The sequence below is a fragment of the Corvus hawaiiensis genome, chromosome 3, assembly GCF_020740725.1.
Source record: "Corvus hawaiiensis isolate bCorHaw1 chromosome 3, bCorHaw1.pri.cur, whole genome shotgun sequence".
NCBI lineage: Eukaryota > Metazoa > Chordata > Aves > Passeriformes > Corvidae > Corvus > Corvus hawaiiensis.
This window is the reverse complement of record NC_063215.1, coordinates 46,518,553-46,541,673: the sequence shown is the minus strand read 5'-3', so window position 1 is coordinate 46,541,673 and position 23,121 is coordinate 46,518,553. Positions and strand designations below refer to the sequence as shown.

At 45.5% G+C, this 23,121-nt stretch overlaps 1 protein-coding gene across 1 annotated transcript in view; it reads left to right on the top strand.

Annotated features, from left to right (window-relative positions):
• The window catches only part of SCML4 (Scm polycomb group protein like 4), a 44,534-nt gene that overhangs the window by 5,583 nt on the left and 15,830 nt on the right, over window positions 1–23,121 (top strand). Inside the window, exons 2-4 of the mRNA XM_048298445.1 lie at window positions 3,495–3,624; window positions 6,178–6,378; window positions 9,821–10,015. Of these exons, the coding sequence (XP_048154402.1) occupies window positions 3,495–3,624; window positions 6,178–6,378; window positions 9,821–10,015 (526 nt within the window). The remainder of the gene's footprint in view (window positions 1–3,494; window positions 3,625–6,177; window positions 6,379–9,820; window positions 10,016–23,121) is intronic.

Below are 23,121 nucleotides of genomic sequence, written 5' to 3'. Positions count from 1 at the left end.
CTCCAAGATCTAGGTGGAGAAAGAGGTCTGATGGTGCTAGTGAGGCAGTGCACAGTGTTGTTGGGGCAGCACACACTCACAAAGTTCAGGGGCTGAAGAGGGGACTTCTGAGCCTCTCTTTGGGACCCCAGGAGTGTGAGCCAGTAAGGATGTTAAGGAGCCAACATGCAAGTGAAGCAGAATTTGTTAGGTGTACTGTCTCAAAAGTAGTATCTATGTAAAGAAATGTATGTGTGAGAGCATACATGAGTTGCTAGAGCCTGTCCAGAGAAGGACAACAAAGTTGGTGAAGGGTTGGGAGCATCTGAGGGAGCTGGGGTTGTTCAGCCTGGAGAAAAGGAGGCTCGAGGAGACCGTATTGCTCTCTACAACCACCTGAAAGGAGAGTGTAGCCAGCTGGGGCCAGTCTCTTCTCCCAGGCAACCAGTGACAGGAAAAAGGGCAATGGCCTCAGGCTGTGCTAGGGGAGGTTTAGATTGTGTGTTTGGAAAAATTTCTTCACTAAAAGGGTGTTCAAGCATTGGAACAAGGGAAGAGGTGGAATCACTGTCACTGGAAGAGTTCAAAAAACATGTAGGTGTTTAGGGACATGTTTTAGTAGTGGTCCTGGCAAAGTCAGGGAATGATTGGACTTGATGATCTTAGAGGTCTTTTCCAACCTGAATGATTCTGTGATTCTATACATACAAGTATATATGCACGTCTCTCTATAAATGATATATTTTAGATACACATAGAGTGCGTACAAATGTACGTATGTATACATGCATTCATTGTATATGCATATATATATATATATATATATATATATATATATATATATATATATATATATATATGTGATCAAAAACAAGCCCGGAAGCCTAACATAGGGGCTACCCAAAGTTTCACTTTGCCAGCCCACTTTGCCATAGAAAAGTGAATAATCGACATATTGCTATAGAACATAATAAATCATGCTGCTTGTCACCTTCCTGCATGGAATAAATCCCAAACTGGATGGAGACCTTGATTTTTGAAACTGTTCTCTTCCCATTCAGTAAAGCTTTCAATACTTTCTCTCACGGTATCCTTCTGGACAAAATGTCAGGCACAGAGCTGGATAAACACATGGGAGAGCAACTTGCTCACCAGTCAGACACAAAGGCTTACAGGGAATGTGGTGACATCAGACTGGTGACCTGTTACTGATGGGGCTCCCACAGGGCTCCATTCTCAGTCCTGTGCTCTTGAACATCTTCATAAATGACTTGGATGTAAGACTGGAAGGGAAACTTAGCAAGGTCACGGATGATACAAAACTGGGAGGAGCTGTTGACTCCCTTGAGGGCTGGGAGGCCCTGCAGAGAGACCTTGGCAAGTTAGAGGACTGGGCAATCACCAACCATGTCAGATTCAACAAGGGAAAGTACTGGATTCTGCATCCAGGATGGGACAATGCTGGATGTATGGACAGACTGGGGAATGAGAGGCTGGAAAGCAGTGCTGTGGAAAGGGACCCGGGGCTCCTGGTCAATGGCAAGTTGAACATGAGTCAGCAGTGCCCTGGCAGCCAGGAGGGCCAACAATGTCCTGGGGGCATCAGGCACAGCATCGCCAGCCAGGCAAGGGAGGGGATTGTCCTGCTCTGCTCTGCACTGGGGCAGCCTCACCTCCAGTGCTGGGGGCAGTCTGGGGTGCCACAATGTAAGAAAGACATTAAGCTATTGGAGAGTGTCCAAAGGAGGCTACAAAGAAGGTGAAGGCCCTTGAGGGGAAGCCGTACAAGGAGCAGCTGAGGGCACTTGGTCTGTTCAGCCTGGAGAAGAAGAGACTGAGGGGAGACCTCATTGCAGTCAACCCCTTCCTCATGAGAGGAAGCGAAGGGGCAGGTACTGATCTCTTCTTTCTGGTGACCAGTGACAGGACCCGAGGGAATGGCCTGAAGTTGTGCCAGGGGAGGTTTAGGTTGGGTATCTGGAAAAGGTTTTTCACCCAGAGGGTGGTTGGGCACTGGAACAGGCTCCCCAGGGAAGTGGTCACAGCACCAGCCTGACAGAGTTCGAGAAGTGTTTGGACAATGCTCTCAGGCCCATGGTGTGACTCTTGGGGATGGTCCTGTGCAGGGCCAGGAGCTGGACTCAATGATCCTTGTAGGTCCCTTCCAACTCAGCATATTCTGTGATTCTGTGAAAACAGACTGACAGCACTGTGTCGCTGGTCATTCTTGATCCCAATCTGAAGGCAAGACAACTCTACAAAAACAAGACAACACAGGCAAGTGAGAAATGGCACAAGCCAGGGGCCAGCTCAGGGTCCCTCATACTCTACAACTGCCAGAGGCAGGAGGTTAAATCCATAGCTTGTCTCAGATGCACTTATTGAATATTTTTTCCCTCTTTCAGACTGAAAACAAAGGCATGTAGCCTGCCCCGGGGGACATGGTGGTAAAAACTCACATAGATATCCCTAAGACCTTCTTACTTCCCTCTCCTTTCCCCAGCTTTCTGGTTTTACCGTTATACTGAAACAGTGACCATTATTTTAGACATTTGTAATTCATAGTCATGGACAACAAAATTCTTCATCCAAAACAACTTCTACTCTCCTCCAGGGATTTGGTTGGTAGGCAGTGGTCTGACTTCATTTCTATTTAAAATATACTTTGTATATTGTCCACGGAAAAACAACAAAAGGAAAAAAATACCTGTCAGAAGAATGCACTGGTGTAGTACATGTAAATATATAAACCAGCAAGCTGTGTGCTTGGCTCTCTGCTTTCCCCCTACTTCCCTTCTTAGCAAAAGGAAAAGCAAGAGTGGTACCTTCAGGTCACATCCATCACATCAGTCCTTTTCAAATATGAGGACCTGATCATCATTGGACTGGTGAGGTGTCGCCAGGTACTGGCAGCATAAAGACATAGTGATACTGCACTGTAAATTCCCATCATGTTTCCCTTCTCCAAGCTGGGCTGCAGGCCACAAAGATCACTGGGTGCAACAGTGCAGCAGTTTGTATTTACTAGCTGGTAATAACACACGATGGACCAAAATGTGAGCTTATTTACATGGGTGTCAGGCCAGAGTAGCCTCTTGGTGCCACTGGATTAACACAAGATTTACACCCCTGCAACCAAGAGCAGAATTTGGCCCTAAATTATGATGCAGTTAAAGACCTTACGTTTCTGAGTTGTGGAGCATTGTTTACACCCACACGAAATGGGTCGTAAAATGCCATTGCGCTGATTTGTTGGAGTGTTAGACTCAATTTGCTCAGGTGTAAATAACTACCCGGTGGGTGGCATAATATTTGCATCCTGTAGCTTAAGGCATTGCTGTCTGCTGCAAATCAGTCAGGCTTCAGGCTTCAGTATCCTCCTGGGAGCAGGATGGATCTTGTGGCCTGGAGAAAGTGATGCAATAGCAGATTGCTAATGAGTGGGAGTTCATGGGGTGTGACATACATAGAATAAAACTGGAATATCTTGTGATTACTTTCATTATTTTTTGCAGCTGAAATCTCGTGTCCTGATGACTCCTTTAGCAATATCTCCGCCAAGAAGCACGCCGGAGCCGGATATTAGTTCAATCCCCCAGGATGCAGCTACGGTACCCAACTCGGACACCCCACAGGCTCTCACAGGTACGCAGCCTCAAGTGCTCCTTGACCAAGGGGTGAGCAGGAGCCACGGGCTGACAGCCAGATGTCACAGCCAGATGCTGTGCTTTCCAGAGCAGTGGGAGCTCATGAAAATGGGGTGTTTGCAGATTAGTCTGGTGACCAGTGATAAGGAGCAGAGATGTCCTGCAAGACTATATTTTGACTGCCATGTGTTGAGTTTAGTGGAGATGTCAGTTCCATTCCTCTTGAAATGTGAACACCAAAAACCCATGAACACTCCATTTTATACCTAACATTTTCACCCCATCTGATATGTTGCAATGACCAAACTAAATCCCTGTGTGAACATGAAACATCTGTTACAGCTGTGGGGAGAAGAACGGAGGAGCCATGGTCTGACTGTAGGCACAGCTACCAGCACAAAAATCCCAAAGCCAGGTGTGGTCATTTCCAAATGTAGTCGGAAAACACAGCCTTACCCTTTCTTTTTGTTTATATTACCAGAAGTAACATAGGTCAAGGCTTTTAAACTGACGTAAATGAGAAGAAAATCAACAAGACAGCTGATTCACCCTGAGATTTCAGCAGAGAAATGGATTAGATAACATTAGAATCTAAACACAACACATAAATCCCATTATTTCCTAGCTGGGATGCACAGAGGAGAAGTTTTCCATCTGCTCTGGTGGCAGAATAATACTAAACCTAGCAACAATGACAATAATATGTTTTATTCTCGTTTATCCCTTCACACACAAAGTCTGCAAAGCACTTGGCAAACACCAGCTGAGTAGATGGAAGTGCCCTGAGAGGTTGCCCAGGGCTGCTTTTGGAACGGGACAGGGAGGCACAGTCCGCCAGCCCTGCCAGATCACCGGGGTGGCTGCAAAGGCAGAGGCTCCATGGGTCATTTCAGGCTCAGTGGATGCAGTGCCCCACACCTCTGTCTGCCCATCCTCATGCCACTGGCACCTTTCCTCCCAGCATATTCCCAACACTGCGTGCAAGTTCCCACCAGAGCAGGGTTGGCAGGGGGTGAAGGGAAGCTCAAGCCAGTTTTTACCTCCCTCTCTGCTTCGAAAGGACTGTAGGGACCCTGGGTTTCCAGTGGGGGATTCAACACATTGCCTGCAAGCTGTGGAGTCCCTCCCACAGCTGAGCCCCCACAAAAAAAAAAAAATTGTCACGCAGAAGCCACATTCTGCAGATTTGTCAAGGAGTGGCACTCTGGGAAAGCTGCACTCTGACATCCCCCCGCAATTCCTGCATGCTGCTGCTGCTGTATTTTCAGTGCACTACCCCTTTTTTTGTTTGGCACTTGGAAGGTGTAAAGTGGTATCATGATAAGTATGATTGCTGTTATCCTCCTGTTTACCCAGGATGTACTGCTTGAGCCCCTTCTGCTGGTCCCTGTGAGATGGGGGAGCAGAGTGCACTGTGACAGTTGCACTAGATTTTCATTATGGTGATGCAAACTGTAAATTATTTCCAACTTTACGCAGCTGTCATCATGTCCTCCACTCTGCTTGATGGGTTTTTTTTGTCACATATCTGATTTCTGTCAGAAGATAATGTTATATTGTTTGAGAGATGACAGCTCGAGCACACTCAGCCAGCTATTATAATATGTCTCACTTTAGCCTGACTTTAGGCTGTGTCTCAGTCGCCCTTAGTTAACAGCAGCACCATCCCTGCTTCCCCTGAGATGCAGTTGGCCTCAGCTAAGCTTAAAATAAGTTCATGGTAGTGAGGAGAACACTCGGGGTTTTTTTTGGCTATTGCTGGCAGGCCTGATGGCATGTAGAAAAACTGCTTTTGCAGCTTACGAGAGGAGGCAGGGCTTGGCTGTGGAGAGGCTGGGGCAGACCCCCTCGCAGACCCCTGTGCAGCACAGTCACATTGTTGTGGTCCCAAAATGTATCACTGCACACCATGTACAATTTCTCTCAACTTGATGCAGTTCGTAGAGTGTTAGGTTGGACATGGAGGGTTAGGAAGTTCCCAAAGACCAGTCTCTGTAGTGGTGCTGTGCAGCTCAGTGCAGCATAGCCTCCAGAAATTACTCCTCCTCCCAGCTGAATTAAAGTCAGAAGAAGCAAGGATCCAAAGTCTTTACAAAACTCATCTTAGAGCAGTGCTTCTCAGAGTAGGTCCCAATGAACTGGTCTAAAAACACAGAGAGGGAAAAAAAGAAACAACCTGAAAACACACCTCAGGCTGGCATTCCCTTCTTGCTGTGAGGTCACCACTGGTAGTCACTGTTCTGCACTCCCAGGGCATTTTTCTGGTCACAAGTTTCATGGAAAAGAGAGCAGACCCCAGGCATACACAGGAGCTTTTTTAGATGCATGTAGCTTATACTAGCCTGTGACACTGAGCTAGACCTAAACTCAGCTTGCTTTGCTTTGGCAATGGGTCATCAGCACAAGGAAGTCTGGCTCTGCCACCACAAATGGCAACAATTTACTAGTGAAGGAAGAACTGGGAAATGAACAGAAATGTAGAATGCTAGAATTTGCTAGGGTGCTCTCAGGACTGTTTTGTAATAACCTTGTTGGGATTTTATGTCTTCAGTCTGCATTTATGTCAACAAACAAGTGAACCTGGGGCCGTACCTTGACAGAAAAAAGGTGCAGCAGCTGCCAGAGCACTTTGGCCCAGAGCGGCCATCGGCAGCCCTACAGCAAGCAGTGCAAGCCTGCATCGACTGTGCGCTCCAGCAAAAGGTGGTCTTCTCCCTCATCAGGCAGGGCTACGGAGGCGAGATGGTGTCAGGTAAAGCATCTTTGTAGGGGGCTTGTGGCCAGTTGGGAAGTGCTTGGTCTTAACGTGTTCCCCAATCCTGACTGCCCTGGAAGTCTTTTTCCCATCAGTGGGATGGCAACCAGCTTTGAATGTCACTTATGCCTTTGTAAAATGAGCTGCTGAGGAATCACCTTGGTGTCAGATGAAAGAATGTTGGTAAGGGGTATTGCAGTGGTGATTCAGGGGAGGAACAGGCACTCCATAGTCTGCCTCTTACCACTCTTTGGAACAGTGCTGAGGCCAGGGCTGAGAGCTGTTTCCATGCAGCCATTCAAGGATGAGCAGCAATGGCAGCCCACTTCATGACACACATTGCCACCACAAGTACACATGCATGCCTCATGTGATGAGGGTGGCTGTTGCAGTGGGGATACTGTAACACGATGTACCAAACAAGGAGGCCCATGGAAAGAAATATATATGGACGGATTCTTGATAGATGTTTCAGAGATGTTTATTTCTCCAGCTGCATGGCCGGAGCTCTGCCGAGGAACTGTTACAGTCACAGGACCCGAGGGTCCTTGCCCGTGCAGGGGAACACAAACCAACCAGTGGGGAACGAGGCTGAGCAGGGGCAGGGAAACCCCGTGCCTCCCCCCAGAGCCCCTCTCCCAGGGCTACATGGCAGGGGGAGGAGACCCCGACAGGTGGCAAAACTCTGGAACAGGTGGCCCAGAGAGGTGGTGGATGCCCCATCCTCAGATATATTCAAGGTCAGGTTGGATAGGCCTTGGAGCAATCTGAGCTAGCTGAAGATGTCCCTGGTCATTGCAGGAGGGTTGGACTAAGAGACCTGTAAAGGTCCCTTCCAGACAAAATCTTTCTATGACTCTATGATTTTGTGTTTCTCTAAAGGGCAATTTTTATGGAGTTTAGATGTTGGTGTGTTCCCCTGCCTGCAGTTCATGAGCCAAACCTGCTCTATGCTGCAGGAATTGCAAAAGTCCCAAGGCAATTCCCCATGCAGCAGAGCTGCACACAGTCTACACAAATATATCGGAGAGAATCAAAGACCAAGGGGAACTTCTCAGGAGCTCCTCATCTTCCCACAGTGGCACTTCTTGCTGTGTCCTGATGAGCCTCCCATGTCCCATGATGAATTCCCTGGCCTGGTTCTCAGCGTGAACGTGAACTTTTCTTCTATCACAGCAAGAGTTTTGTGTCACAACATTGTTTTGGCATATGGGGATGCAGTGGGAATGAAACAATGATGGGAATATGGGAACAGCACTCTCCAATGAGCTGCTGCAGATGAGTCAGGCACGAACACAAAGCCAAGGATTGCAAGTCCAATCAGTTTCACAGGGACTGCAGATGCTCAGCTGTGCCACTGGGACCTTCTTGTGTGGGAGCCCAAGCTCTGGCCCTCTGTGCAGCATATAAATCGTGCTTCTTCCCTCTCCTCGAGTTGTCTGTAATCACAGGTGTTCCTTCCCTAAGGGACATCAGAAATACTCTGACAATGATCCAGACTTGTTCACAGAAACACAAGACTGAAGCAATTCAGTCCAAAGCTTCCTTTTTGCCTAGTTCTGTGCTGCATATATGATTTTCATTATAATCAGGAGAGTCATATTATGCACCAAGCCTGCCAAGTTCCTTGGTCTCAGTTCCTCTGAGCTGGCTCAGCTTCAGCTTCACCTGAACTAAAAGCACCTGGTCAACATTTCTCCCAATTTCATGCTTCTTCTAGTCATTAAAGAGAGGTAAATGACCTCCTAGTCATGGCATGGCTCTGCAATTGCACCTCACTCCCAGCAGCACAGGTGAGTTTTGTCAGGGGCTTTCCAATCTTCCCATGGCTTGGCTCACAGATGCTCAACCAGCTGTGGAGCATGATCCCTCACAGCAGCTCAGGCCAACAGGAAATCTCAGAAGTTATCCCCAAAATTGTAAGTCTAATGTTGCAATTTTTACTTGTTAGTAGTGATGGGAGACTCTAGGATTGGGAAAAATCCTTCCAGGTGGAAGAGTCCAGGCAGCCATATCATGTAGTCCTCCCTGCAAACCTGAATGTGTCCTGCTACAACTGCTCCTGGTGGGTCCATTCTGACCCCTCCATCTCTCCCATGACTGGAACCTTATGCCCTTTTTGATTCCTGGCTAAATATGTCCTCTGACAGGTTTACCCAGGAATTTTAATTGCTCTGTTCTCACCCTTAGATGTATTTCTGGGAGAGCTGCCCTCATCCTGCTAGCTTCTTTCAGGTGAGAAAGATCAGTGAAAGGAATGCACAGTCCCACATTGCAGGATGGTGATGGCTGCAGTGCCACAGGGAAAATTTCTGTTCCCCAAACATCCATGTGGTCTGTCTGTGCACTTCTGCAAGTGTGAATTCACCCTTCTTCAGCCTGGATGACCAGAATGATGCCCGTCAATCCATCTCAGTTTCTCCAGAACTTTGTATAGTGGTTTTAACACTCAATTTTCTCTCCTGGAAGTGTTTTGTTCCACACTTTCTGGAAATATGTCTGAGTTTTTCATGACTGTGTCACCTTGCTGTTTTATGGGCATCTGGTAAGCTTGTATTATCATTTCTTCTCCCATCAGGTTGTTTTGAGCCTCCTCAAAGAGTTACAGATTTCTGTTTACTTTCCAGATTTCTTTTCACTCATATTTACTATCAGAGAAGTCAAAATCAGTTGATCCTTCCTGTGCAATCTCCCAGTCCTCTTCTCCATTGATGATGTCTGCCAGCTTACAGCATCCACAAAGTCTTTTTGTGCCAGCAGAGACTGCTGCTGGTTTCTCTCTGGGACTTGGGGTCTCCTGCCAGCAGACCCTGTTGCCATTTCTTGACCCACCTTTCATATGCAACCATTTCCAATTGAATGAAAGATTTCTCATACTTTACTGAATTCTGGATAGACCACAACTGCCAACATTCCCTTGCCTATAAATGCCATTAACTCAGTAAATAAAGATCAACAATGAAGCTGTTACCTCTCTCTTCAGCACAATCCTGGTACCTTTCATTCGTTCACAATCATGCCTTTAATTCTTACCTCCCCATTATCTTTTAAAACCTTGGGTACTGCTGAAGTCAGCCTAATAGCCCATCACTATTGGTGATCACTGCAGATCGCTTTCTTTCCCCTTCCTGAGACCAGGGTATCATAAATGCCTCCTTCTAATGACACAATACAGTTTTCAGTTGGATGCATGTATTAGAAAAGGTTGCACTGCTGGCCATGCCAGTCAGCATCTTTCAGCTCTCCAGGGGGAAGGTGATCTGGGTCACACAAACTCAGCTCCTTAAGCTCCTCCAGTTTGTTGTGTGCCTCAGGTAGGGTAATTCTGCAAAATATTTTAAGACATACAAATACTTGAGTAAAATTATCTCCCCTGCTCTCATTCTTCCTCCTGCCATGCCACCCACAGGTATCGAATTGCTCCTGTTTTGCTTTCCAGTTTCAGCTTCTTTTGAGGGGAAGCAGCATCTCCAGAGCCTGCTGGTAGTGAACAGCATTGGGTATGTCCTGCGCTTCCTGAAGAAGCTCTGTCGCAGCCTCCTGTGTGACAATCTCTTCAGCAACCAGCCTTTCCAGCAGTACAGCGCCGTGACGGAGAGCCCGGAGGCGTATGAGAACAGACGGATGGAGGCAGGTAGGCTCCTTGGTCACCTTGGGCTCAAGATTGAATAGAGCTGAAGAAATGGCTGTCTTTTTTTTGGTGCTGTGCTGTGTATGATAGGGAACTGCAGGCCTCTGTGGGACCTTTGCAGAGGGAGGCAGTGAGCTTACTTGTGGTATTATTCCAGTGGCTATAGAGGAGGTGTTCAGGTAAGAACCATTGTGCTGAGGTGCCCCAGCAGAGAAATTTTGGGCCAGCATGTTATGTTAGCATAAACCTAAGGTACATGTTATTTGCTGTAGCACAGTCAGCCCGGATCCCAATCTGCCACCTCCATCTGTGAGTATAAACCTAAATGAGTTGTGACTGCTAAGTGGTTTACTTTGCTACTTGAAGGAATGTTTCATTTAGATTAAAACCCTCTAGTGCCTGCAAGGTCCCTGTCTTAGTGCTTGACCATCGGGGGGCAAAGCCTGGAGGGGCTCTGGCATGGGGCAGATGCATCCAAGGATGGTGGTGGTCCTGAGGGCACCTGCCCTGACCAGCACTGGGCTCCCAGATGGATGGCACCCCTGAGTTTCATTCTTGCTCACATTGTGGGACAGGGTGCTGGCCCCACACAGTCCCCACGGAGCAGGGACATGCCTGCAGCCCCATCTGCAATCAGCAGCTGGAAAGCTGCCCTGGGGCCTTACTATGGCATTGCAAAAGCTAGTTTAGAAAAAAAGAAAGATGTAAATTATGGGCATGAGCCTTCATTTCACCTGCAGGCTTCCTCCTGACTTAAATTATTTTTCCTTTTCTTTTATTAACAGCACTGTGGGTGTTTGGGGAGCACTCTGTCTCTCATGCATTCAGTTTAACGGCAGACACATGCTGGCAGATGAGAGAAAGGTGTTTTAGTGTCCACAATTACGATTTTTGAATCACTTGTTCACCAAGAATACCCTAAGTGTGCGCTTTGCACACCAAAGCTGGGAGAGGGCTGTGCACACAGTGCAGAAATCATCTTTTTATACAAAGAAATCCAGCTGCCACTCTTACACATAGGGGAGGAAAGGAAGGAGCCCAGACTGGAAAGCAGTATTTTTCTTCCCTCTCTACTAGGACATTTGCAGCAAGCTGAATGTTTCTGAGAGGTCAAGGGCTTTCTGTAGCACTGAGCGAGTGCAGCCCAGGAGGCCTGGCATTTGCGTTTGCATTTGCATTTTAATTTGCATGTACATTTGCATTTACTTTTGCACGGCAGGGCTGTATGTGAGAGAAGGCAATTCCACAACTGGAATTTTTACAGTTGCTGTTACACTTCGAGTGTCTCCCTCCCCACAAAATTCCAGTGCAGATGTCCCTGACACCATCCTCACTGGCTCTCTCCAGACACTGAGGATGGGCAAAACTTTATTTTTCCTTCAGACTAGACAGGAGGTGTGGGTGTAGGCAAGGCTTCTCTTTCGTGGGTCTCCCACTGTGGGGGGGTGTGTGCGTGTGTGGGTGTGTGTCCAATTAATAGCCCCAGAAGCAGCATGGGCTTGGCAGCCACGGCTAGTCAGGTAGGTTTAGATTAGATATGAAGAAGAAATTCTTTACTGTGAGAGTGGTGAGGGACTGAAACAGGTTTCCCAGAGGTTGTGGATGCTCCATCCCTGGAAGTATTCAAGGCCAGGTTGGACTGAGGCCCTGAGTCTATGTTTAATGCTGCATTGCCTAAATCTCCTTTCATCTCACCAGGGGCCAGCATTTCTCTGCAGCAAGGCCAGCATGGGGGTTCCTCTGCTACACAGAGCAGAGACTGGGTTTCCCATAGTGCAGTGATAAGGAGGACCATAGGAGCTCTGCTGCAGAGGTCTGGGAGGGCACCTGTTGGGATAAAGCTCGCCTGGAAGGAGCAGGGCCATAATAAAGCACCACAGGAAGCCATGCAAAGCAGCCACATTTTTCATTGTTTCTGTTCTCCATCTTGTAATCGAGATGTCCTTTCTTTTAAAATCATGTGCTTTTCATCCCCTTTGCACCAATGAATCTAATCCATGTATTGACTTTGGTGCAGTTACTCATGATTTACACCGTTAGAAGTGAGAGGAGAAGCCGGCATCGTGTCCAGCCATATTAATCCACTTACACCATGCAGGAGTCACCTTTTAACCTTGCCCCAAAGCACATGCCCCTAAGCCACAATTCACCTGTGCTCACAGCAAGCTGCCAGATGCTAATGGCTGTGTACAGGCCGGGTGGGATTTGTTGACATATGCATGTATCACTTACAACTATGTTTTACATGCCTAGGAAGTGCACACTCATCAGGCTGCGCCTAGAGCTGGCCTCTGCAATGAGCCTTGTTGGCAGTGCATTACCCTCCTTGCACCTGAGCCCCACGCTCTGCCCGCCTTGCCAATGGCCCTCACATGTCTCATGTCTCACATGGGACATTCCCCATGGCTCTTTCTCAGCTGTGAAGGGACTTTCTGGCTCATGAGAGTGATTTGTGGGGAGCAGTTGTGGGGTGACTCCCCGGCTTTCATCTGGGAAATGCCCAGCTTCAGGTCTACATTACAGCAAATCCTGAGATGTTACCTGTCCCCACAGCACCTGGGTTCAAAGCATCTCTGAACCTGCACCCCAGAATTTTCCATGGGAGCGGTAGAGCAGTTTGAGCTAAAATGATGGCAAGACCTAGGTGACCTGTGCAGAAAACTCGGAGAGGTGTGGCAGGGGCTACATGGTGGGAAGCCAACAGAGATCCTGTGAAGCACCTCCACTCTGTGTTCAGATTTCACCATTTGCCTTGTGCTCAGCTAATGGAGGCTTAGATGGGAGCATGCAAAAGGGACTTTTCTAGGACATGTACATACTGTTGACATGCACCTATGAGTACTAGATTATTTTTCAGAGGAAGTCATATTTGCTAAAAAACTTCTGGCTAGCCTATTGGTGGGCACAGAAATGGAAGAGGTTTCTCTTATGTGGGAAACATGAACTTTGATAAACATCTATTTTCCCTTTCAGTCAATCCTTTCCTTGCTCCTTCTGTCTCAAACCTTGGCTTTTGGCTATTTTGGGCTGTTAGACAGTTGATGTCTCCACACAGAGCATGGCTGCAAAAAAACTTTCTTTATGCAGGAACTTCTGTGGCCACCCTGGATCATTCTTATCACAGAGGAAGATGGGAAGGTCTGTGAATAAGGTACCTCAGCCTTGCTGTTCTCCCCATGGCCAAGTCAAATTTGGATATGTAGGTAGCATATGGAGTTCCCTACCACTGTTCATGGGAGAACAACGCCTCTTCTTGTGGCACTGGCTGGAAGTAGGGATCTATATGGAGCAGAAACACAGCAGGATGCTAGTGCCTCTGTCTATAGGAAGGTGGGCTTCTCCTGTCCACAAGCCCTTGAAAAGCTGATATGGCAAGCACAATAGCAATGCACAATGGGAGCGTGACTAAGTAGGCAAGACACTGGCCTGGGAACTGGATTTTTATAAGAGACATTCCCATTGACTATGTGGGCAAGCCACTCTTCCCTGCTGTGCCTTTATTTGAGTATTTGTTGAATGAGGGCAATAATTCTTGCCAACATGTGCAAAGCCCTTCTAAAACAGCTAGGAAAAAAAGAATAATATGATAGAAAACCACATATTATTACAATCGATATTTTCTGTCGCAAGCACCAAATAAACAGCAGCTCAGAAGTTTCAAGCTCTGAGAGGGTAAGAAAAATGTTGTCTTTCCCCTTTCTAGTACCATGGCTTGTTTAATCTTCTCTTGTTGCATGCTAAGAGGAACAGTGCTCCTGGCTTCTCAGCACACTCGGAATAAATGGCTTTTATGGCTATCAATAGCTTCAGCTCTCCTCAGCATTTAATTACCTGCAAAGGCCATTTATTGCCTCATATATTCCTCTACCACAATCATTATCCTTTAAACAATAAATAAAACATTAAGGTCACTCTTAAAGAGGGAGCAGAGCCATCCAGCCACAACAAAGTATAATATAAAAAGTTTATATGGTCTTTGGGGCTTTTAGATTGATGGCAGAACCTGCAGTACAGTTGAGAAAGGCTGGGATGGCTTCCTTCCTTCCCTCCTTCCTTCCCTCCTTCCTTCCCTCCTTCCTTCCCTCCTTCCTTCCCTCCTTCCTTCCTTCCTTCCTTCCTTCCTTCCTTCCTTCCTTCCTTCCTTCCTTCCTTCCTTCCATCCATCCATCAGCAGGCTGGGTGCCTTCTCCCTCCCCACCTGACACAACTGGCCACAGGGCAAGACATCCCACCAAGGACCCCTGTGCTGAGGTCCTGCTTGCAGCTGGAGCACCATCCTGAGGACTGGCTTCCTGAAATGAGGTGTCCAGGGTGGTAACTCTGTGGAAGAGCCAAAGGAGAGGCAACTGCAGCTGGAGCTGCATGCTGTAGCCCAGAAACCTGGGGAGGGACAGGAACAGTTTGGGATGGTCCAAGGGATAGGAAGTAAAGGCACAGAGTTGAAAGAAAAGAGAGGGTCAGTCAGTGCTCCTGTGGAGGGGTTTCATGAGGGTAGTAGCAGAGGCTTTAGCATTCAGACCCTTTAAACCTAGATCAGAAGAAACTAATAAAATGTACACTAAGGAGCAAATCCTGGCAGGAAGAAAAATAAGAGATGAATGGAAGAGAGAAAATTCAGCTGTGATGTATTTTGCCTGGACTCTATAGAATTGTCAGAATTGGCTAAATTGAACTTTCTGACCTTTAAGTTGTGAGATTACTGTTTGCTAACTCACAAATGAAGAAAGACTCCCTTTCTGTTCCTTTAAGTTTATGAAATTGTATGTCCTTGTGGGTGCTAAGCAATGAAGCTGTAAGCAGACATCCCTTCAGCAGCCAGCCCAAGAGAACTCCTCCTTCCCACATTCTGCTGGGCTGTTTTACCTTCACTGACTTGAGGGGGTGCAAGAAAATTCATCCCTTTCAAAAAGTTACCCCTGGTGGGGGTAGCCCCCCTGCCCTCAGCAGTGAATAAGGAAAAGCCCAAAGGCCCTTTCATCCTTCATCCCAAGATGTGCTCAGTGCCATGGCACAGACACCGACAGTGCTGGATATTGCCTGGGCTGCAGCCATGGATGTTAGAAAAGAGAGCTGAGCTATGAAATAGAATTTAAGGATGCTTTATTTCTCCATATCAAAGGGTATGCATAAGGAAAGTGGATGAAATGATAGGCATAAATGCATAAAGCATGATGGATGAGATCATATCCACTACAGAAAAAAATACCCCTGGGTATAAGCATTTAATTCAAACTTTACAAGCAGAGTCACGTGGAGGAAGCATGGACACTCTCAGAGCCCCAGTCAGGTGAATCATGTGATTGTTATTCTGTTTTAGCTCCAGGTTTAGCTTTAACTTTGTTTTAGCTAGTTAAGACTTTTCCCTAGGGCTGTATGATTCCTTTAGGAGATACCTGAAGTTAGCAGTCCAGGCTTTTATTTTAAATATCTTAAATTAAAGTTGAAACAGGAATTTCCATTCCTAAGCTTTTAAAATATTGACCCAAATACCTGTGATCCAATATACCAGTATTTCAAGCAGTCAGATGAGCAGGCCACAAGCCAGAACTTGTGATGAGAAACCTATGCAAGTGCTGTGAGCATAAGCCAACATGAAACCTGGTTTTTCAAAGATGTGAGTGGGAAAAAAGGTGAACCTCAAGATCCAGTGCTTATTAAGTAAAAGATAAAATAAGAAAGGTTTTGGAAGAGAGTAGAACTTTTGCTTGTGAATCTGGATGAGAAGGCCCTTGCTTCTGGGACTGCCTGGTACATGGTGCCTATGGCAGGGCCTGGGCTTGCACCTCCATGGCAGGAAGCAGACAGCTGAGAGTGGGGAAAGGGAGTCTGGTATTTAGGCTGTTTCAATTTGACAGGTTTCAAACAAGATTCAGATTTTTTTTGCGGAATATTGCTGATTTTTGCTTGGATGTTCTTCAGTTTTTCAGCTCAGTTTTTCACCTTCCTCATGTTGCTCTCTTTTTCAACCTTTCATCATCATCTCTCCCTTATCTGTCTTTATCTACCTTCTGTTTCTCTCTATCCTTTCCCAGTTCACTACAAAACAAATGGAAACCCACACACAGTGGCATTTCCATTTCCATGGAAATAAAACATTCACTGTTTGTTCTTGAAAAGTCTTGGCCACTGTTTAATCAACAGTGCTCCCCAATTCCTTAGGATTTATTTGTTTGCAGTAATTATACAGAGTACATCAAAATGCCTTTCAGATAGTAGCAACACACAGCATCTGCCTGAAGAACATTAATCTGCTGGCAAAATGAGTGCAAAGCAGGGGATTAAAACAGTTAAGAAAGTACCAGAAGCAAATTGTTGGTGGTGATGTGCTGTTTGTGCTGGGACGGTGCTGGCCTTGGGCAGCAGTGAGCAAGGTAAGGGTGCAAGGCAAGGAGTTCCACCACCAGCAGCATCTGGGAAGGAGAAGTACATCCTGTGACTGAAAATAAGCTGCAAATGGTGGCTTGGGGAATCAGGTACTTTATGGTGGCTTTCTTCATGGAAGAGATAAGGTTACAGAAGTGACTTAAACAAAAAGGTGGCAGTGGCTTGATGGTCTTCATCAGAGAAGCTGGATTTAAGGAAAACACAGTGAGGCTGGGGATGAGTCCTAGGATGGAGTCCCAGGGTAAGCCCTGCTCCCCAGCAGCATGGCACAGTGCAGCACAGTGGTGTGGAGGAAAACTGGCTCTGTAGGATCATGGAAAGAGGAGGGGATAAAAGGGCTTGACAAAGGGGAATTGGTGAGTTCCTAGCTGCTGGGATTGAGGTCAACTGGGGACGTCAGGAGAAGCAGCAGAGAAGACGGGAAAAGAAAGGTTTTGTGAAGGGGAACTAAGACTTCAGGGCGCAGATGTGTTGTACTTACATGGCAGAAGAAATACCAGAAAGTTAAGCAGGGCAGCAGCACTGAGCAGGGAGAGGTGAAGCAAAGACTTTATAAAAGATCTTATACCTGCATACAAACACATGCACAGGCTCATGCATTATATATACTATTCTACCTAATTTCTGGCTGAGATTATTATATTTATTAATGAGCAAACACAGCTTATTTTACAGTTACTGCATTTTGGTATAGACATCTCACTTCTTGTATCTCAAATGATTTGTTTTTCAAACAATAAAAAAATTACTGTTAAATATTTTAAGCCAGTGCTAAGCAATGTGATTCAGGGATATTCATCATGGTGGTAGCAAAACAGAAATGCACTAAGTACTTCATCTGCAGAGAATCCCAGTATATAATGCCGTGAAATTTTCAAATAACACAGTCATTTTCATCTAGTCTATTCTATATACAGCTTTTTGTGACTTCTATCAATGCTGATTTATAGGGATACAGAGTGCATTATAAACTACCTTGATAAAAAACCCCTCTAGCTACTGCTAGAAGCTGGAAACTGGAAAGATCGATCGCAGCCTCTCCCATCTCCCTCTGCCATTGCAGATCCATTGCTGTGCTAAGACGCAAAACTATACAACCCTGATAAATCTTCTTTTCATGATGTACACTTTGGTATAACATAAAGGCAAGGGAGAAGGGAAGAGAAAGGAGGAGCAGGTCTCAAATCAGGTGGAAGAGACCAAAGGAAGACTTTTTCTACAGCCTAGATCTCTGTGTCATTGAAATCCCTTTGCCTTCACTCATGGGTGTGCCTAAACAATTTGCTTGTGCTGTAACATAGGACTAAAACCTCTCCATTGTAACAAAATACATTTGCTCAATCCTCCCCAAGCACTTTAAAAATGGAAAAAATTCCTCAATGGGTTATTTATTCACACGAGCACCTTTTATTATTAAATCTAATGTATTTGTCAGCAGCTAGCTTTAGAATTTACTCTACCTTTTTATTCAGTTTGGACAATAAAACCATGTTGATCTGTTCCCAGCTGGTTTCATTCCCTGGTTCTACTGCATTAAACACAATGTGGCTGTTGTCTGGGCTGCAAACACTCAAGGGAAATTGTTTAAATAATGAAAAAAAAATTGCTTGTGCTGAGGACCTAATCAGGACAACATTGGATTTTGGAAAATTCTCGAAAAAATTTAGATTCTTGATGTTAACTGACTGGCTTCAGCTTCTCCTTGGGGACTCAGCATTTCAGTTACTGCAAAATATTTTTTAGCGGCTAGGACACAGCTAGATGATACACGGTGCAGTAAAGCCTCAGACTAAACCCTGGAGAATTCATTGCAGGTTTTATCTCCACAGTGTGACCATAGTTTCAGTGTTCATAATATCTGCATTCACAAGTGAATGAGGCATATTTACATTTTCCTGTTCTGGCTGACTACTAAGCCCCCCTTTTTTTCCCCTGTGGATGCCACTGTGTGTTCCTATAACCCATGCAAAAGTTCCCCCGTAAACTGAAAACCACAGGCGTGACAGCCCTGACCCGCTGTTGGCGGATGCCCTGGGCTGCCTGCTCACTCACTGCCTCTCTGCAGCAGCCTCAGGGATGCTGTGACTCCTTGGGGAGGTGTCGCCATGCCACTCCGCCTTGGCAAGCAGCAAGCAGCTTGGCTCTGCTGCCACAAACCAGATGTCACTCCCTGTAATGTTTTCGTTGTCCAGGCAAACTGTGGCAGCCACGGGTTGGTGTGGAAAAGGTCTGGTCCTTGGCCAGCTGTGTAGGGTGCAGATGCATGCACCAGAGAGTGGTGTTGACATGGTACGGAAACATCTGCTAAGGGGTGACATCATATTTTCATTGTGCTGCATGTCTGGATGGGCAATGGAGCTAAAAGGAATGGGCTGGTGCTGTAATCCAAGAGTAAATCACAGCAGGCAGAACTGGAAAGTCTTAATCTATCACAGGAGGCTCTTATCTTTAGATAGATGCATGCAGGCTCAAACTACAGGGAAGATAAGGGCCGTGGTACATTCCTGACTGGACAGAAATGTGTGAGTCTGTTTGGAAGGCACAGAAAAACGTCTTCTAAAATCTTTTAAGAGTTGATGTTTAAAACAGAAGATAGCCATTTAGAGCCAAAGCATATCTTTCCCAATCTTAAGCACTGTTTATATCTTTCTGCTCTCTCCCTCTCTGGCTTACACTAAGATTGAACTGCTGGTTAAACTCATCTGAAGGATTTCCTTCTGCATTTCAGCATTTGCTTTTTGTGTTTCCCCACTTCTATTTTTCCTTTCATCAAGGCTGAGATGCAGGGTTTCTAAGCTGCTGCTTAAAACTGTCCCCTCCCCTCCCACCTCCCAGATAGGGCAAATGTCATCCTTGTGCCTGGAGCTGGAGCCAGGCTCAGGAACTGTAAAATACAGGCAAAGATAAAACCATACAAGACGGAGTCTCTCAACAGGATTTTGACACTGTGACTGGCTCATCTCAAAATGACTGGGAGATGAAAAAAGGCCGTCCCTGGCTGGGAGAAAGGAGAGGTCTGAGGAAGCTATGATATCATGCTGCTTAAAATATGGAGTTCACATCTGGTCAACCCATTATAGACAATATATGGTAGCACTTTAAAAGGTACAGGGAAGGGTCAGAGGGCAAAGCCCATCACTAAATGATATGAGGAATAGGAGACGACACAAAAAAGGAATAGTGGGGGCAGAGAAAAGAAAGACAGAAATAAATCTGTATTGACTGTAAGGAAAAGAAGTTAATGGGGAATTTAATTAAAGCAAATACAAATGATTGAGCATTGCAGGTGGTAAAGTAAAAGGTTATGAAATTACATTAAAGTATTGTCCTAGAAGGAAGGGCAGTTGTCCTGAGAAGCTACTGGTGTGTAAAAGAGGACCTCCCTGGCTTGGGGATCAGTGTCCAGCATGCTCAGAGCAGGGGGTGTGGGTCTCCAGCAGTGCCCCATGCAGCCTTCACCCAGAAGCAGCCACTTCCTGGCCGTGCAGGATATGGCCTGTTAACTGTGAAAAGGGACTCTGCTCCCAGTTCACTGCCCTGACCTTGGGCTCTGCTGTCCAAGCAGCAATCCGGGGATGAACCCAGGAAAAGGCATGGGAATATTAGTGGCACTGACCGTGCCGTAATTATGCCTCTCCTGATGGGATAGAGTTTTTAAAGTCCTTGCCAGGAATTCGAGAGACAAACGGGACTCTCAGCCTTCCCTGCTTCTAGATAGTTGTTTATTAAGTCTTATCAGAGAAACAGAGTCATTAGCGTGACCCAGACATAGCACAAAGCAGAGAATTCAGGAGAAAGCCAAATTATCAAGATTAAATGGCCTTTTTAAAGGTAAATCAACCAATGGTTACTAAAAACATACATTATTTTTATTTTTCTACCAATTATTTAGTAACGCAGCCAGAAACTGTGGAATTCTTTGTCCAATCATCCCAAACTACTTTTACTGCAGAATACGGAGTAGTAGAAGAAGAAGGTTTGGAGAACAACAACAATCCTCCATTTTGATGGTTTTTGCTTTTATCTATTTACTACATTAACAAACCCAAAACCTCTAAATTTTTCACAATGTGAAATGTGAAAATGTGACAATCTTACATGGTAGTCTATCGCCTAATTTACACCAGTGTAGTTTCTAATTATTTTCTAATAGTAGGCAGTTTTTTCCAAGGACGGAGGTCAAAAACAGTGTTGTTCAGGGGGGTAAAACCCTTCAAAACAGGCAGAGAAATATTCTCTGCACTCTGGGTTCCTACAATTAGGAAAGGGAAAGCTGGATCAATGGAAGTGTGAGACGGGTGCAAGGGGAACAGCGTGGGGAGAAAATGGCTATGAAAATCATATGTGTGGAAGGAGGAAAAATAGAAAAGAGAGATAGGGAAATACCTGGCAAAATGGGAAAAGGGTGATGTTGTAGGTGCAGGAAAGCAGTGTTAGAACAAAGTCGAGATAGTGCTAATATGACAGAAGTAGGAAGAGGTGATGGGGAAGAATAGAGGGGGGAGCAGGTGGGAGGTATAAGGGAATGGAGCCTGAGAGAGGCAAAGGGAGAGAAGGATGTAACATGAGCAGTGATGTGGGAGCAGCAGCAGGTGAGGAAAGTGGCACAAGACATGTTTGGCCTGGGAAGAGAGAAGGTAGAATAGTGTCTCTGCAGTGCAGAAGGAGCTTTTGCTTATAGGAGAGATTCTAACAAACCAAGTTTGGGCTTTTTTTAAGATGTAGAAGAAAAAGTAAGAGATTAGATCTGCTGAGGAGAAGGTCAGCTAGGGATCATCTTTCCTGTGTATATACTCTTCTTCATTTCCTGCTTGACTTGAAATTGATTTTCATTTGCTTCCCTGATGTACAATGAGGGTCAATTCTTCTGTCTTTCTGGAGTGTCTCTATTCCCAGATGCTACCAAAGGCCCAGTGTTTGTGTTCTGCTTTCACACGGGCACTATGCATCCATGTGGCACTCTGCAGTGGTAAATGGATACTGCTGGGGCAAAGAACTCAATGTGTTACAGAAGTGAGAGACAAAACAAGTATTTTCCTTCATCCTAACGGAGAGCTGAGGTCCACAGATGACAGATAACCTGACCAAGGTCACTCCAGAGGTTTGCAGCAGACCTGGGATGTTAGCTGCAGATTCTCAGGCTCTTTTAACTCTCAGCTGACCCATCTTCAGGAATTTGGCTAGGAATCTTACAGACTGCTACTTTTAAGAAGCTCAGCTAAAGAAATGTGCATTTTTAAATTGGGAAGGCAACTGTGGCTTTTTTCTCTCATTCATTGCATTTTAAGGTGTGCAGGATGTAACAGCCTTGGGCTTTTCAATCCAGCTGCCTGTGGACCATTCGTGGAAAGGAAAAGTATGCCAAAATGGCTCAAGCATCTCAGGGTGGTGAGCAGTTGTAACAGAGATTACTGTGCTCAGAGCAAAAGCTTGAAGCAGCTTTCTCATAAATCCTGTTTTAAAGCATTTTGTACTAGTTTCTCATTAATATGTGGAACTGACTACCTACAAAATAAAATATGAAACTGCGACAGAATACAGAAGGGCTAAGCTACAGATTTATGAACTGTTGCATTTTCAACCCCAATAGAGGCTTATATTTTCTTCTATTGTCTTAGAAAAGATGTTTTTTTCCTAATTGGCCAAAGTGGGATTAGAAGCTGTGATGGCCATACACTCTACAAAGCCTTCTGGGAGCTTACAAAATGCAGATATTTTCATGCACATCATCAGTGGAACCTCAACTCGTGCACCTTCTCTGTGGTACAAGCAAAGAGCTGGAAAAATAGGAACACAAAGAGCTTCCATGGGGTTTTTTAGTTTCTGGGCAGTGGGCCGCTTGAGACGATCCCTGCTCCCCCCAGTCCAATGAAGACATTGATATGACTTTTCAAATTCTCAGAGCACCTTCCACTGGGGAATGTTTCATACAGTAATGAGCAGAGGCTCCGGCTTGCTCCATGGCAATAGGCATCATTACTCCCATTTTGGAGCCCAAAGCAGAGATGTGGAATAAATTGATCTAGGTCAAGAAAAGAGTCTTAGGCAAGGTTAGGAACAGAAGTGATGGAGATTAGCTCCTTGTTATAGTCTTGTACACAATTCATGGGTGTCCTTCCACAGGGAGATTATATCTGCACATGTCTTATTTCACACAGACTGTTGAGACAGTCTGACATCTATCAAAAAATCCCCGGTGTCTGCTCAAAAATTTTGGAGTAATTTACATCCATAGCAATAAAAGCTGTATGCTGTTTATTTAGCAGGGCTCTTTTAATGTGCTGTTTGTTGTTTTGATAGTCTATGTCTTCTTCATATTGTAATCATATTAAAAGAGCATTCTTTTCCTGGAATAAAGAGGTAATGATTCACAAGAGGCATAATTATTCCATGCAGTGCAGGCAGGATGCTGCAGAAAGAGCCATCTTCTTTATGCATAAGAGGCTTTTATTGCAAGTGTTCTACACAGTAATTAAATTCCTTTGAATGAGGAGGCTTGATTGGATTTTCTTTGGTTTATTGGGAGGAGTTTGAAAAGCAAGGTATTTAGCTCAATCGCTATATAATTTTGGCATCTGACGGAGGTTAGGGAGAAAGGTTCAGAGTGTCTGATTCCCATTTCTCTGATGTGTTACGTTATCTGAACTCCCTTGAATTCAATTGAATTACACCCTATCTCTATTTGTATGAGAATCAAGCTCAGAAATCCCTGGCAGAAAGCAGCA